This window comes from Manacus candei, unplaced genomic scaffold (assembly GCF_025592945.1).
Source record: "Manacus candei isolate 608988 ecotype Guabito, Panama unplaced genomic scaffold, ASM2559294v1 h1tg000128l, whole genome shotgun sequence".
Taxonomy (NCBI): Eukaryota; Metazoa; Chordata; class Aves; order Passeriformes; family Pipridae; genus Manacus; species Manacus candei.
Genome location: NW_026138176.1, coordinates 494,975 through 509,345, shown reverse-complemented (window position 1 = coordinate 509,345; position 14,371 = coordinate 494,975). Strand labels below are relative to the sequence as shown.

The 14,371-nt window shown below is 56.9% G+C and overlaps 5 protein-coding genes across 6 annotated transcripts; 2 read left to right on the top strand and 3 right to left on the bottom strand.

Annotated features, from left to right (window-relative positions):
- Positions 1-3,238: 3,238 nt before the first annotated feature.
- Positions 3,239-14,211, bottom strand: LOC127462455 (claw keratin-like). Of its 2 annotated transcripts, XM_051771085.1 has the most exons (3): positions 12,940-13,051; positions 3,796-3,864; positions 3,239-3,702 (listed from the first exon to the last, which is right to left on the bottom strand). In XM_051771085.1, the coding sequence occupies exon 3, from the start codon at positions 3,680-3,682 to the stop codon at positions 3,263-3,265; it is 420 nt and encodes a 139-aa protein (XP_051627045.1). In that variant the 5' UTR covers positions 3,683-3,702; positions 3,796-3,864; positions 12,940-13,051; the 3' UTR covers positions 3,239-3,262. The 2 variants fall into 2 exon arrangements, with proteins under 2 accessions (XP_051627045.1, XP_051627043.1); XM_051771083.1 differs by lacking the exons at positions 3,796-3,864; positions 12,940-13,051 and adding an exon at positions 14,091-14,211.
- Positions 5,017-5,972, top strand: LOC127462451 (claw keratin-like). The gene is made up of 2 exons (XM_051771079.1): positions 5,017-5,090; positions 5,184-5,972. Exon 2 carries the CDS (start codon positions 5,204-5,206, stop codon positions 5,630-5,632), a length of 429 nt encoding a protein of 142 aa, XP_051627039.1. The 5' UTR covers positions 5,017-5,090; positions 5,184-5,203; the 3' UTR covers positions 5,633-5,972.
- Positions 7,589-14,211, bottom strand: LOC127462453 (claw keratin-like). Its single transcript, XM_051771081.1, has 3 exons — positions 14,091-14,211; positions 8,055-8,336; positions 7,589-7,991 (listed from the first exon to the last, which is right to left on the bottom strand). The coding sequence occupies exons 2-3, from the start codon at positions 8,314-8,316 to the stop codon at positions 7,810-7,812; spliced, it is 444 nt and encodes a 147-aa protein (XP_051627041.1). The 5' UTR covers positions 8,317-8,336; positions 14,091-14,211; the 3' UTR covers positions 7,589-7,809.
- On the top strand, positions 8,440-10,633 carry LOC127462436 (probable glycoprotein hormone G-protein coupled receptor). Its single transcript, XM_051771055.1, has 3 exons — positions 8,440-9,443; positions 9,695-9,777; positions 9,871-10,633. Exons 1-3 carry the CDS (start codon positions 9,283-9,285, stop codon positions 10,404-10,406), a joined length of 780 nt encoding a protein of 259 aa, XP_051627015.1. The 5' UTR covers positions 8,440-9,282; the 3' UTR covers positions 10,407-10,633.
- LOC127462454 (claw keratin-like) lies at positions 11,998-14,211 on the bottom strand. The gene is made up of 2 exons (XM_051771082.1): positions 14,091-14,211; positions 11,998-12,777 (listed from the first exon to the last, which is right to left on the bottom strand). The coding sequence occupies exon 2, from the start codon at positions 12,755-12,757 to the stop codon at positions 12,338-12,340; it is 420 nt and encodes a 139-aa protein (XP_051627042.1). The 5' UTR covers positions 12,758-12,777; positions 14,091-14,211; the 3' UTR covers positions 11,998-12,337.
- Positions 14,212-14,371: the final 160 nt, after the last annotated feature.

The following is a 14,371-nucleotide window of genomic DNA, read 5'->3' as shown; positions in this document are numbered from 1 at the left end:
GCAGCTTCGGGGCCGTGTACAGCTACCGGAGCTACGACTGCGGGAGCCCCTGCGGGTCCCAGAGCTACCAGTGCGGGGTCCGCGACTGCTGCCCGTCCTACAGCGGCCGCTACTGCTCCCCCTACTCCCGGTACAGCCAGAGGTACAGCTACGGCAGCTGCTACCCCTGCTACCCCTGCTAGATCCACAGACCGAACGGGAAACGACCACCGGAATCGAGGAATTCGCGGCTGATTTTCGGCGGAGCTTTGCGGGAGCTCCGGGACTGCGAAAAGCTGCAGGACTCGGAGAGCTCAGCCTTCCCATAAAGCTTCAACCTTCTTCCCAAGCGTTTTGTCTCCCTTTTTCTCTGCCGGTTTCTTAGCCCTGCCCGGGTTTGGTGGTGTGAAGGAACGCGGGTTTAATGTTGGTTAATTCGGGTGAACGACTTAACTCATTTATAGCTCTTTCTCGGCTGATTTTAATGAAGTCTAGAGTGTGCCTGTACGAGCCCTCCTAGGGATGTTTTTCTACCTTAACTGCCTTTGAAACTGCACCAAAGAAACACTAATTCGTCTAATCAGGTTTGTTTCATTCGACTTGAAGCAAGTGGAAAGGTTTAAAAATGTAAATTGGCAGTAAAATGCTCCAGCAAAATTGTTCCAATGAAACCGGGAGATTTTCTGCAGATATAAATTCATGTTGTACCCATTTCTTTCTTCTTCTGCTTTCTGTGCTATTTTAGATTGTGAGCTTTATTCTTATTAAAAATGTTACATCATCATTTCATGTCCCTGGTTTTCTTTTTTCTGACTTGGATATACACAGATTTTTGTCCCCAGCTTGATGTTTTAGGAGACACACAGCACCCTGTGGCTTTTATGAGACTCATTTAGAGCTCAGCTGAACCTGAGCACACATTTTGCAAACTAATAACCCAGTAGAGCCTCAAAAAAAAAAAAAAATGAAGTTGCCGGTTCTGGAATTTCCTAGGAAGGGTTTGGAAATATTTTTTCAATTTGCTTCAGCATCACAGCTCTGCCACTGGACATAAGAACAACCCCAGAATTACTGGGGAGTAAGACAAGATGTTGGCAGAAAATTCCTCTTTCTCGTGGTTTTTTTTTTTTTTTTTTTTGTTTGTTTTTTTTTTTTGGTGGTTTTTTTTTTTTTTTTTTTTTTTTTTTTTTTGCTGGCAGTGTCTAAGGTTTGTCCAGCTTTCTGGATTTAGAGACCTGATCTCTTAGAGAGCAGAAAATCGCACTTTCCGTTGGCCTCATTAAGTGCTGCTCAGGACAAGTGTTTGCGAGCGTCGCTTCAAGCGCTCCATTTGAATGACAATGAAATGGTGCGAAGTTCCCAGGCTGTGGAATCACCCCGGTGTCATTAAGGTGAGAGCCCTTGACGCAATTCCAAAGGGACTCATTACTCCTGACTGAAGTGTCCAAATGGCAGCAATAACCTGTTAATAGCGCGATGCTGTCCCAGAGTCTGGGCACAAAGGGCTGGTGAAGAGCTTCGAGAGCCCCATCGAACCCTCGAGCCCCTCCTGGGAGTGGAATCGCCGCCCTCTGAACACGCAGAGGCGACTTCACAGAATCCCAGGATCCCACAGTGGCTTGGAAGGGACCTCCGGAGATCACCCAGTGCAAGGCAGGGTCACCCAGAGCAGGTGACACAGAGACACGCCCAGGAGGGGTTGGAATGTCCCCAGAGAGGAGACTCCACACCCTCCCTGGGCAGCTGGTCCACCCTCCCTGGAAAAAAGTTCTGCCTCGTGTTGAACTTCTTGAGGTTTAGTTTGTGGCCATCACTCCTTACCCTGTCACTGGGCACCACTGGGAGGAGTCTGGGACCATCATCTGCCACCCCTTGGAAATATTTGTGTGGATGGGTGGGATCCCCTCTCAGATGAGAGGTTTGTGTGGATATTTGATATATTTGTGTGCATAGAAGGGATCCCCTCCCAGCCTTCTCTTCTCCGGACTAACCAGGCCCAGCTCCCACAGTCTCTGCTCATCAGAGATGCTCCAGACCCCAAATCATCTTTGTGGAAGAAAGAAATCCAAATTTCGAGGATGAGAAGGCAAAGGAGGCAGTTTTAGGGTCTCTCGTGGTTGTCTGTTTAGAGCCACATCTGAATGAAACATTTGAAGGCCCTAAAATCCCATTCTGACTAAAGTAAACATTGAAATGCCCCAACACGCACCTTTGAAGTGACTGTTTTTCAATAATGAAGCACCTGAGAAGAGAATTAAGCTTTTAATAGACTAATAACACACTATAAATATATAAAATAGTTACGAGCGTCTGAGAGGTGCTTTGAACTTCTAAAATTATCTGCTGTGGAAAGAAGACATTTTGTATTTCTGCTGGAGAAAAGGACCAAAAAAGGAATAAATGAATTAACTGATGCTTTTCCCTTTAAACCTGTCCCTTAGAATGGGGGTAATAACTTGTTTGCATCCACTGTGTGCTACAACACAGGGGTGTCCATGAGCTGTTGAGTGTCTCACAAACCCTGTTCACCAACTAATGTGACTTGAGCTTCATGATCATCATCATCTCAGGAGGAATTTCCCCCTGGAAAGGGTGTTCAGGCCTTGGCAGGGGCTGCCCAGGGAGGTGGGGGAGTGCCCAGCCCTGGAGGTGTCCAGGGAAGGACTGGCTGTGGCACTGAGTGCTCTGGGCTGGGGCCAAGGTGGGGATGGGGCACAGGGTGATGACCCTGGAGGTCTTTTCCAACCACAAGGATTCTGGGACTCTGTGAACATGTCCCTGCTCAATGTGGAAAATCAGAAGAGCAAACTCATAAAAACCAACCAAAAACCAAGTTACTGCAGCAAAGTGAAGTTTTAATGTGGATGGAAAATGCAACAGACAGTGTCAGCAAGACACAAACCAGCACAGGAACAAGGGATTGGAAACACAAAAATCCTAAGGCAGCAGCAAGGCCCAACCCAGGGCTCCACCCCAAAGATTCTCCCTTCCTCTTGCAGGCTGGGGGTCTCTGAGCTGGGCAGAGCAGGGCAGAGTCTCATCCCAGGGTCAGAAGAGCTTTGTTGGATGGCAGGGAGAGGAAAGTTTTTGTGGGCAGTGCTGGAAACCCCAAAACCACCAGCTGAGGGTCTGCAGGGTCACCCTGTGCAAAGAACAGGGACCTGCTGCTCCAGCCTAAAGAGGGGCTGGAAGCTTCATCCTGGCTCAGGTGGGAGAAGCCAAGAGAGGCTGGTTGTGGAGCCCCAGGGCAGAGGCAGCACTGCCCTCCCTGCATGTTTGGGGTTTAGCAGGAGCCACAGCTGCCACGGCCCCAGCCACGGCCCCAGCCCCCATATCCACAGCTGCCATAGCCCCCATAGCCCCCAAGGCCTCCATAACCCCAACCCCCATAACCCCCAAGGCCTCCATAGCCCCAGCCCCCATAACCATAACCCCCATAACCCCCGTAGCCTCCGTAGCCCCCACGGCCTCCAAAAGTGCCACCATAGCCCCCTCCAACGCCGGGGGCTCCTGCTGAGCCAACCACGCTCTGCTGGGGGAAGGAGCTGAGGATGGGCCCGGGGAAGGTGACCACTGAGGCCGGGGGCTGGATCACCACCGTGGAGTCGGGGCACTGCCGCACGCAGGGCTCGTTGCACGTGTCAGCCAGAGGGGCCGGGGTGGCCACCCCACAGGAGGGGACACACAGGCTGCCACAGGACATGGTCACACAGACAAGGAGTTCTGGAAAACAGGGATTAGGCCAAGGTGTGAGGAAGGGGTTGCACAGAAGGAGGAAGGAGAGATCCCCAAGAGGTTTTGGAGAGCTGGACTTACCTGGTTGCTGAGGAGAGTCAAGTGGAGAGATGTGGATAGAGGTCTGCAAGGAGCTCAGCTCTTTTATACCTGTCCCACAGTGCCTGGGGCATTGTCCAAGGGGTGGGAGCTCAAACCCCAGATAATCATGAAATCCAGGGGAGAAGCTTCGTGATGCAAGACAATTATAGGTCATCCCCTCACGGAGACATTGGCATGGGAGGGACAGAGCGTGGCACATCATCACATGAAAGACAAGGCAATTTAAGCCCCAATAAACCCTGATTTGCCCCTAATCTCTCCCTTTGCTTACACAGAACAATCCTGAGCATCCTGTGGGACATTGCAGTGCCCAGGGACAGCACACTGAGCCACAGCCCAGCCCTGCACGTGAGCCCTCAGTGCCCAGCCAGCCTGTGCCCACGGGACCATGGGCACGTGCAGCCTGGCTCTCTGTGGTTGCTCAGCCAACATCTCCTGGCACAGCCCTCCATGCTGAGCAATCCAAGCCCCTCACAGAGGGCTCAGGCTGGACTGTGCCCACAGCCAGGAGCTGAGGAGCTCACAGTCCCCTGGGCCTCTTGCTGCCCCTCTGCTCCTCCACTTGTGTCCCCGCTCCCGCAGCTCTCCCGAGCTCTGTCCCACTGCTCTCCACAGCCCCTCTGTGCTTGGGGCTTTGCCACACGTGGGACCTGTCTCCTCTACTCTTTGCATGGCCAGCAAGAGAAACATGGACCTAAAATCCCAGTGTCTCCAGAACCTTAGAGAGATGTCGGGGGACCCCAAGACCATGAGATGAGCAGCTTGTGCTGGCAGTGGGAGCTGATGGGTCTTTGGGAGTCACCCCGAGCTTGGAATGGCTTCTCCTTTGCCCAACCTGCTGGTGCCTCTGTTTACCAGCCCGTAAAAGGGAGGTAATGACAGGCGTGATGGCTGTGACAGGATTTCAGATGCTTCTGCGAGATGCCCGGAATTCTTCTCTGTAAGCAAAACGTGGGATTAGGGACAAATCAGGGTTTATTGGGGCTGTGAGTTACTGCAGCACCTTGTCTTTCATGTAATGATGTGCCACAGTCTGTCCCTCCCATCACCTGCTTCTTGTCCAGGGCACGTTTGCACATCAGTGTCCCCAATAAGGAGATGACATATAACATCATCTGTGTCAGGAAGGTTGTCAGCCTGAATTCCTAATTACCTGGGGTTTGGGTCCCCACCCCCTGGATGATGCCTGGGGCACCCTGGGACAGGTATAAAAGAGCTGAGCTCCTTGCAGACCTCTATCCACATCCCTCCACTTGACTCTCCTCAGCAACCAGGTAAGTCCAGCTCTTGCAAACCTCTTGGGGATCTCTCCTTCCTCCTTCTGTGCAACCCCTTCCTCACACCTTGGCCTAATCCCTGTTTTCCAGAACTCCTTGTCTGTGTGACCATGTCCTGTGGCAGCCTGTGTGTCCCCTCCTGTGGGGTGGCCACCCCGGCCCCTCTGGCTGACACGTGCAACGAGCCCTGCGTGCGGCAGTGCCCCGACTCCACGGTGGTGATCCAGCCCCCGGCCTCAGTGGTCACCTTCCCCGGGCCCATCCTCAGCTCCTTCCCCCAGCAGAGCGTGGTTGGCTCAGCAGGAGCCCCCGGCGTTGGAGGGGGCTACGGTGGCACTTTTGGAGGCCGTGGGGGCTACGGAGGCTACGGGGGTTATGGGGGTTATGGCTATGGGGGTTATGGAGGCCTTGGGGGCTATGGGGGCTATGGCTATGGGGGCTATGGGGGCTGTGGGGGCTCCAGAGGTGTCGGCACCTGCGATTTCGGGGGCTGGCGCAGTGGCCACAGGTACCTCAGTGGCAACTGCGGGCCCTGCTAAGCCCCAGCCCGAGTCCGGCCACAGACCCAGAGGAGCTCCAGCAAACCCTCCGGCACATCCCGACACGGCACCTGGAGGAAGGACACCCCTCTGGCATCACTGGGCTCCAGAGCTCGGGCACCTCGTGCCTGCCCGGGGCCCAGCTCTGCCCCTTTGCTGCTGTGCTTGAGCCTCCCCTCAGGACCCGCTGCCTCCTCCCGGCACAGCCCCGGGCTGGGCTCCTGATCCCGCTCCTGCCTGGGGCTCGGCACAGCTCTGCCCACTGCCAGGAGCCAGGGAAGCCCTTGGCCAGGGCCCTGCTCTTCTGCCAACTCCCTCCTCCCCTCCAACTGCAATAAAAGCTGTCTTTGCATCGCAATGTTGAGCCCTGGTTTCATTTGCTCTGTCCTCCACACCCAGTCCCCCAGTGGCACCGGGGCTTTCCAGGAGTGTCCCAGCAGCTCCCGCTCACTGAATTCTTAGGAGAACATGTGGGAGCTGCCAGGCTTCCTCCTGCCTGTCCCTGGCCATCCCAGTCCTCTGCAGGACAGGCCCCACAGCCAGCACCATCAGCATCTCCCTTTGCAGCAGCTTCTCCCTGTTTTCCCTTCCCATCTCCTCCCCACTTTGGGCTCCTGCACTCTGCAGCCCAGCCAGAGCTTCTGGGCCACACAGGCAGTTCCCTGCCCACTCTGGACATTCCCAGTCGGCTGCCTGAAGCCCAGGGCTCTGGGGATTGGAACACAAATGGAATCACTCCAACAGACACAGCCCAGCTCAGAGTCACTTGGGAGGCCATGGGTAGATATGGGAGAGGGTGAACAACCCCCACACCTCCCCAACTCCTTTGCCTCCATCCTCTCCAACATTCTTGCACCTCCACACCACCTCCCTCTCCTTTTTTTACTGTGGGTTCCACTGTTCCTTGGAGCACTTCTGGCCCTGTCTTGCCTTCACAAGTCCTACCTGGGATTCCTTGTGTCCCCCACACATCCCCTGAGGACACGGCTCTGACCAGGAATGGCAGGAGAGCTTCCCACAGCCCCGTGCTCTGCACCAGACTCTGCTGGGCCTATGTGGCCTTGGAACCTATGGAGTCTGCCTGGCCAAGCTGGACTTGGGGGTCCATGGGGCCTGTGGGGCCTGGGAGCACTATGGGGCTGATGGGGAGCACTATGGGGCTGATGGGGAGCACTATGGGGCTGAGGGACCTCTGTGGACTATGGGGCTTCTTTGGCACATCTGGAAGGGAGTGACCTAAGCAGGGTGGGCAGTTTGAGCCAAGGGTGGTGGGCACTCCAACCTCCTGCTCCAAGAGCTTTGGCCTTCATGAGACTGAACAGCTCAGGACATTTCATGGCCCTGAGAGGAAACTTGGCCAGATTTGGCTGGATCTGTCTCACCACCCCTTCCCAGTGACCACCATCTCCACTGGGAACACGGACATGGCCAGAGACCCTGGACATGCACTTGGTCATCCCTCCATTTCCTTGGACCTCCAAAGGTGACCAACACGAGGCTGATTGGAGGAGGTGGTGCCAGGCAAGCTGGTTTGGCAGAGGATTTGGCAGAGTTTTTGTAAGACACCCCTGGCACTTTCCCATGGTCAGGGTGGGCTTTGGGAATGTCTCGTGTCTCTCCGTGGTGGGACAGCAGGGGAAACTCGGTGGGATGTGCCACCCCAGAACCTGCTGGGATGGTCTTCATCATCTGCAACACAGGGACCAAAGAGCCCAAAGGCTCCAAGGGCACTGGCATGGGAGATTCCAGCAGCCAGCCAGACCCTCCCCAAGATTTGGGGGAAGTGGGAAACAAGGAAGGATGAATTAAAACCAGAGGTCAACATTGCAATGCAAGACAGCTTTTATTGCAGTTGGAAGGGAGGAGGGAGCTGGGACAAGAGCAGGGCCCTGGCCAAGGGCAGCCCTGTCTCCTGGCAGCGGGCAGAGCTCCGAGGAGCCCCAGCCGGGCACAGGAGCAGGAGCCAGAGCGAGTGTCTGTCAGCAGGGCCAGCGAGGCTCTGGGGGGGCTCAGGCGGGGCAGCAGGAAGGCAGAGCTGGTTCCCAGGCAGGCACGAGGCGTCCAGGCTCTGGAGCCAGTGATGCTGAAGGGCTGTTTCTCCACAGAGGGTCGTGTCGGGATGTGCCAGTGGCTCTTCTGGAGCTCTCCTGGCTCCGTGGCCGGGCTCGGGCTGGGGCTTAGCAGGGCCCGCAGTTGCCATTCAGGTACCTGTGGCCACGGCGCCAGCCCCCGTACCCACAGCTGCCATAGCCCCCATAGCCTCCCCAGCCCCCAAGGCCTCCATAGCCATAACCCCCATAGCCACAGCCCCCATAGCCCCCAAGGCCTCCATAGCCATAACCCCCATAGCCCCCAAGGCCTCCATAACCCCAACCCCCATAACCCCCAAGGCCTCCATAGCCCCAGCCCCCATAACCATAACCCCCATAACCCCCGTAGCCCCCACGGCCTCCAAAAGTGCCACCGTAGCCCCCTCCAACGCCGGGGGCTCCTGCTGAGCCAACCACGCTCTGCTGGGGGAAGGAGCTGAGGATGGGCCCGGGGAAGGTGACCACTGAGGCCGGGGGCTGGATCACCACCGTGGAGTCGGGGCACTGCCGCACGCAGGGCTCGTTGCACGTGTCAGCCAGAGGGGCCGGGGTGGCCACCCCACAGGAGGGGACACACAGGCTGCCACAGGACATGGTCACACAGACAAGGAGTTCTGGAAAACAGGGATTAGGCCAAGGTGTGAGGAAGGGGTTGCATAGAAGGAGGAAGGAGAGATCCCCAAGAGGTTTGCAAGAGCTGGACTTACCTGGTTGCTGAGGAGAGTCAAGTGGAGGGATGCGGATAGAGGTCTGCAAGGAGCTCAGCTCTTTTATACCTGTCCCAGGATGCCCACGGGAACAGGAAAGGGGGTGGGGGCCCAAACTCCAGGTAATTAGGAATTCAAGCTAAGTTTCATCAGAGAGATAGTGATGCAAGAGAATTACATGTCACCCCCTCACTGGGGATGTTGGTGTGCAAACGTGCCCTGGAGCGGAAGGAGGTGATGGGAGGGACAGACTGTGGCACATCATTACATGAAAGACAAGGTGCTACAGCTGAACCAGCAACACCAATAAACCCCAATCTGTCACTAATCCTACATTTTGCTTACAGAGAAGAATTCCGGGCATCTCTCAGAAGCATCTGAAATCCTGTCACAGCCATCACGCCTGTCATTACCTCCCTTTTACAGGCTGGTAAACAGAGGCACCAGCAGGTTGGGCAAAGGAGAAGCCATTCCAAGCTCGGGGTGACTCCCAAAGACCCATCAGCTCCCACTGCCAGCACAAGCTGCTCATCTCATGGTCTTGGGGTCCCCCGACATCTCTCTAAGGTTCTGGAGACACTGGGATTTTAGGTCCATGTTTCTCTTGCTGGCCATGCAAAGAGTAGAGGAGACAGGTCCCACGTGTGGCAAAGCCCCAAGCACAGAGGGGCTGTGGAGAGCAGTGGGACAGAGCTCGGGAGAGCTGCGGGAGCGGGGACACAAGTGGAGGAGCAGAGGGGCAGCAAGAGGCCCAGGGGACTGTGAGCTCCTCAGCTCCTGGCTGTGGGCACAGTCCAGCCTGAGCCCTCTGTGAGGGGCTTGGATTGCTCAGCATGGAGGGCTGTGCCAGGAGATGTTGGCTGAGCAGCCTCAGAGAGCCAGGCTGCACGTGCCCATGGTCCCGTGGGCACAGGCTGGCTGGGCACTGAGGGCTCACGTGCAGGGCTGGGCTGTGGCTCAGTGTGCTGTCCCTGGGCACTGCAATGTCCCACAGGATGCCCAGGATTGTTCTGTGTAAGCAAAGGGAGAGATTAGGGGCAAATCAGGGTTTATTGGGGCTTAAATTGCCTTGTCTTTCATGTGATGATGTGCCACGCTCTGTCCCTCCCATCATCTCCTTCCACTCCAGGACACATTTGCACACCAGTGTCCCCCATGAGGAGGCCTATAATTGTCTCCTATCACTATATTTATCATGAAGCTTGTCAGCTTGAATTCCTAATTACCTGAAGTTTTTGCCACCACTCCCTTTCCTGATGCCCCAGGCACCCTGGGACAGGTATAAAAGAGCTGAGCTCCTTGCAGACCTCTATCCGCATCCCTCCACTTGACTCTCCTCAGCAACCAGGTAAGTCCAGCTCTTGCAAACCTCTTGGGGATCTCTCCTTCCTCCTTCTATGCAACCCCTTCCTCACACCTTGGCCTAATCCCTGTTTTCCAGAACTCCTTGTCTGTGTGACCATGTCCTGTGGCAGCCTGTGTGTCCCCTCCTGTGGGGTGGCCACCCCGGCCCCTCTGGCTGACACGTGCAACGAGCCCTGCGTGCGGCAGTGCCCCGACTCCACGGTGGTGATCCAGCCCCCGGCCTCAGTGGTCACCTTCCCCGGGCCCATCCTCAGCTCCTTCCCCCAGCAGAGCGTGGTTGGCTCAGCAGGAGCCCCCGGCGTTGGAGGGGGCTACGGTGGCACTTTTGGAGGCCGTGGGGGCTACGGAGGCTACGGGGGTTATGGGGGTTATGGTTATGGGGGCTGGGGCTATGGAGGCCTTGGGGGTTATGGGGGCTGGGGCTATGGAGGCCTTGGGGGCTATGGGGGTTATGGCTATGGAGGCCTTGGGGGCTATGGGGGCTGTGGCTATGGGGGTTATGGCTATGGAGGCCTTGGGGGCTGGGGAGGCTATGGGGGCTATGGCAGCTGTGGGTACGGGGGCTGGCGCCGTGGCCACAGGTACCTGAATGGCAACTGCGGGCCCTGCTAAGCCCCAGCCCGAGCCCGGCCACGGAGCCAGGAGAGCTCCAGAAGAGCCACTGGCACATCCCGACACGACCCTCTGTGGAGAAACAGCCCTTCAGCATCACTGGCTCCAGAGCCTGGACGCCTCGTGCCTGCCTGGGAACCAGCTCTGCCTTCCTGCTGCCCCGCCTGAGCCCCCCCAGAGCCTCGCTGGCCCTGCTGACAGACACTCGCTCTGGCTCCTGCTCCTGTGCCCGGCTGGGGCTCCTCGGAGCTCTGCCCGCTGCCAGGAGACAGGGCTGCCCTTGGCCAGGGCCCTGCTCTTGTCCCAGCTCCCTCCTCCCTTCCAACTGCAATAAAAGCTGTCTTGCATTGCAATGTTGACCTCTGGTTTTAATTCATCCTTCCTTGTTTCCCACTTCCCCCAAATCTTGGGGAGGGTCTGGCTGGCTGCTGGAATCTCCCATGCCAGTGCCCTTGGAGCCTTTGGGCTCTTTGGTCCCTGTGTTGCAGATGATGAAGACCATCCCAGCAGGTTCTGGGGTGGCACATCCCACCGAGTTTCCCCTGCTGTCCCACCACGGAGAGACACGAGACATTCCCAAAGCCCACCCTGACCATGGGAAAGTGCCAGGGGTGTCTTACAAAAACTCTGCCAAATCCTCTGCCAAACCAGCTTGCCTGGCACCACCTCCTCCAATCAGCCTCGTGTTGGTCACCTTTGGAGGTCCAAGGAAATGGAGGGATGACCAAGTGCATGTCCAGGGTCTCTGGCCATGTCCGTGTTCCCAGCTGGAGATGGTGGTCACTGGGAAGGGGTGGTGAGACAGATCCAGCCAAATCTGGCCAAGTTTCCTCTCAGGGCCATGAAATGTCCTGAGCTGTTCAGTCTCATGAAGGCCAAAGCTCTTGGAGCAGGAGGTTGGAGTGCCCACCACCCTTGGCTCAAACTGCCCACCCTGCTTAGGTCACTCCCTTCCAGATGTGCCAAAGAAGCCCCATAGTCCATAGAGGTCCCTCAGCCCCATAGTGCTCCCCATCAGCCCCATAGTGCTCCCCATCAGCCCCATAGTGCTCCCAGGCCCCACAGGCCCCATGGACCCAGAGTCCAGCTTGGCCACATAGACTATATAGGTTCCAAGGCCACATAGGCCCAGCAGTCTGGTGCAGAACATGCGGCTGTGGGAAGCTCTCCTGCCATTCCTGGTCAGAGCCATGTCCTCAGGGGATGTGTGGGGGACACAGGGCATCCCAGGAAGGACTTGTGGAGGCAAGACGGGGCCAGAGTGGGCAGGGAACTGCCTGTGTGGCCCAGGAGCTCTGGCTGGGCTGCAGAGTGCAGGAGCCCAAAGTGGTGAGGAGATGGGAAGGGAAAACAGGGAGAAGCTGCTGCAAAAGGAGATGCTGATGGTGCTGGCTGTGGGGCCTGTCCTGCAGAGGACTGGGATGGCCAGGGACAGGCAGGAGGAAGCCTGGCAGCTCCCACATGTTCTCCTAAGAATTCAGTGAGCGGGAGCTGCTGGGACACTCCTGGAAAGCCCCGGTGCCACTGGGGGACTGGGTGTGGAGGACAGAGCAAATGAAACCAGGGCTCAACATTGCGATGCAAAGACAGCTTTTATTGCAGTTGGAGGGGAGGAGGGAGTTGGCAGAAGAGCAGGGCCCTGGCCAAGGGCTTCCCTGGCTCCTGGCAGTGGGCAGAGCTGTGCCGAGCCCCAGGCAGGAGCGGGATCAGGAGCCCAGCCCGGGGCTGTGCCGGGAGGAGGCAGCGGGTCCTGAGGGGAGGCTCAAGCACAGCAGCAAAGGGGCAGAGCTGGGCCCCGGGCAGGCACGAGGTGCCCGAGCTCTGGAGCCCAGTGATGCCAGAGGGGTGTCCTTCCTCCAGGTGCCGTGTCGGGATGTGCCGGAGGGTTTGCTGGAGCTCCTCTGGGTCTGTGGCCGGACTCGGGCTGGGGCTTAGCAGGGCCCGCAGTTGCCACTGAGGTACCTGTGGCCACTGCGCCAGCCCCCGAAATCGCAGGTGCCGACACCTCTGGAGCCCCCACAGCCCCCATAGCCCCCATAGCCATAGCCCCCATAGCCCCCATAACCCCCATAACCATAACCCCCATAACCCCCGTAGCCTCCGTAGCCCCCACGGCCTCCAAAAGTGCCACCGTAGCCCCCTCCAACGCCGGGGGCTCCTGCTGAGCCAACCACGCTCTGCTGGGGGAAGGAGCTGAGGATGGGCCCGGGGAAGGTGACCACTGAGGCCGGGGGCTGGATCACCACCGTGGAGTCGGGGCACTGCCGCACGCAGGGCTCGTTGCACGTGTCAGCCAGAGGGGCCGGGGTGGCCACCCCACAGGAGGGGACACACAGGCTGCCACAGGACATGGTCACACAGACAAGGAGTTCTGGAAAACAGGGATTAGGCCAAGGTGTGAGGAAGGGGTTGCACAGAAGGAGGAAGGAGAGATCCCCAAGAGGTTTGCAAGAGCTGGACTTACCTGGTTGCTGAGGAGAGTCAAGTGGAGGGATGTGGATAGAGGTCTGCAAGGAGCTCAGCTCTTTTATACCTGTCCCAGGGTGCCCCAGGCATCATCCAGGGGGTGGGGGCCCAAACCCCAGGTAATTAGGAATTCAAGCTCCCAAGCTTCCTGACACACATGATGTTATATATCATCCCCTCATTGTGGGCACCTGTGTTCAAACATGCCCTGGACAAGAAGCAGGTGATGGGAGGGACAGACCATGGCACATCATCACATGAAAGACAAGGTGCTGCAGTAACTCACAGCCCCAATAAACCCTGATTTGTCCCCAGTCCAACACTTTGCTGACACTGAACAATCCTGGGCATCCTGTGGGACATTGCAGTGCCCAGGGACAGCACACTGAGCCACAGCCCAGCCCCTCATGTGAGCCCTCAGTGCCCAGCCAGCCTGTGCCCACGGGACCACGGGCACGTGCAGGGGCCTAAAAGATGGCAGGAAATTGCAGCTTTCCATGTGCACGACATGAGCCGTTCAGTTGTGTTGTTCACTGACTTTAAATGGATTTCTGCCATGATGGAGAAACTCAAATTGGATCCAACCCTGTGCCATGTGGTCTGGGATGACCCTCCTTGAGGAGGGAGGTGGGACCAGATGACCCACTGTGGTCCCTTCCAGTGAGTCTGTGGTCCTGCCACCTCCCCTGCCCCTGCCAGGCCGGGGCCACTTGGGAATTTGGGATCTGCCCTGGGTGAGTGGGATGGCTTCTTCCTCCTGCTTACCAGCTTGTAAAAGGGAATTAATGACAGATGTCTTGGCTGTGCCAAGGATTTCAAAGAGTTTCAGTGTGATGCCCAAAACTCTTGAGCGTAAGCAAAGCGGGGGATTAGGGACAGATCGGGCTTTATTGGTGCTGTGAGCTCAGCTACAGCAACAAATTATCTTTCATGTAGTGATTTGTCATGATCTGTCCCTCTCATTAGCTGTTTGCTCTCCAGGGTACGTTTACTCGTTAGTAAACCCAATTAGGATGGATATAATTGCCCTATATTGCCATTGTGTCATGAGGTTTGTCCGCTTGATTTTATGATTAGCTGGGGCTTCTGCCAACACCCCCTGGCCGATGCCTCAGGCACTCCTGGACATGTATAAAAGAGCTGAGGGGTTCCCAGACCTCTATCCAGCTTCTCCACTTGACTCTCCTCATCAACCGTCCTGGTAAGTCCATGTCTTACCTCCAGCTTTCTTTCCTCGTCCGTGGCTTTCTCAAGGGATCTTTGGCTCTGTGTTCCACCATTTCACAGTGCTGGGACTGTACCAGTGGACTCAAGTCCTTTGGGAGCTTGGGGATTTTCCATCTGCTTTGGAAATGCAGGAGCTTTTCCCCACTCCTGTGGGCAGGGATCATGAGGGAACAAGGGATCTAAACAGGTGTTTCTCCTCTGGGGAAAGGTTCCAGGTGGGACAGAGCCAGGAGGGATCTGGGATCTGAGATCACAGAATTACAGAATGGGCT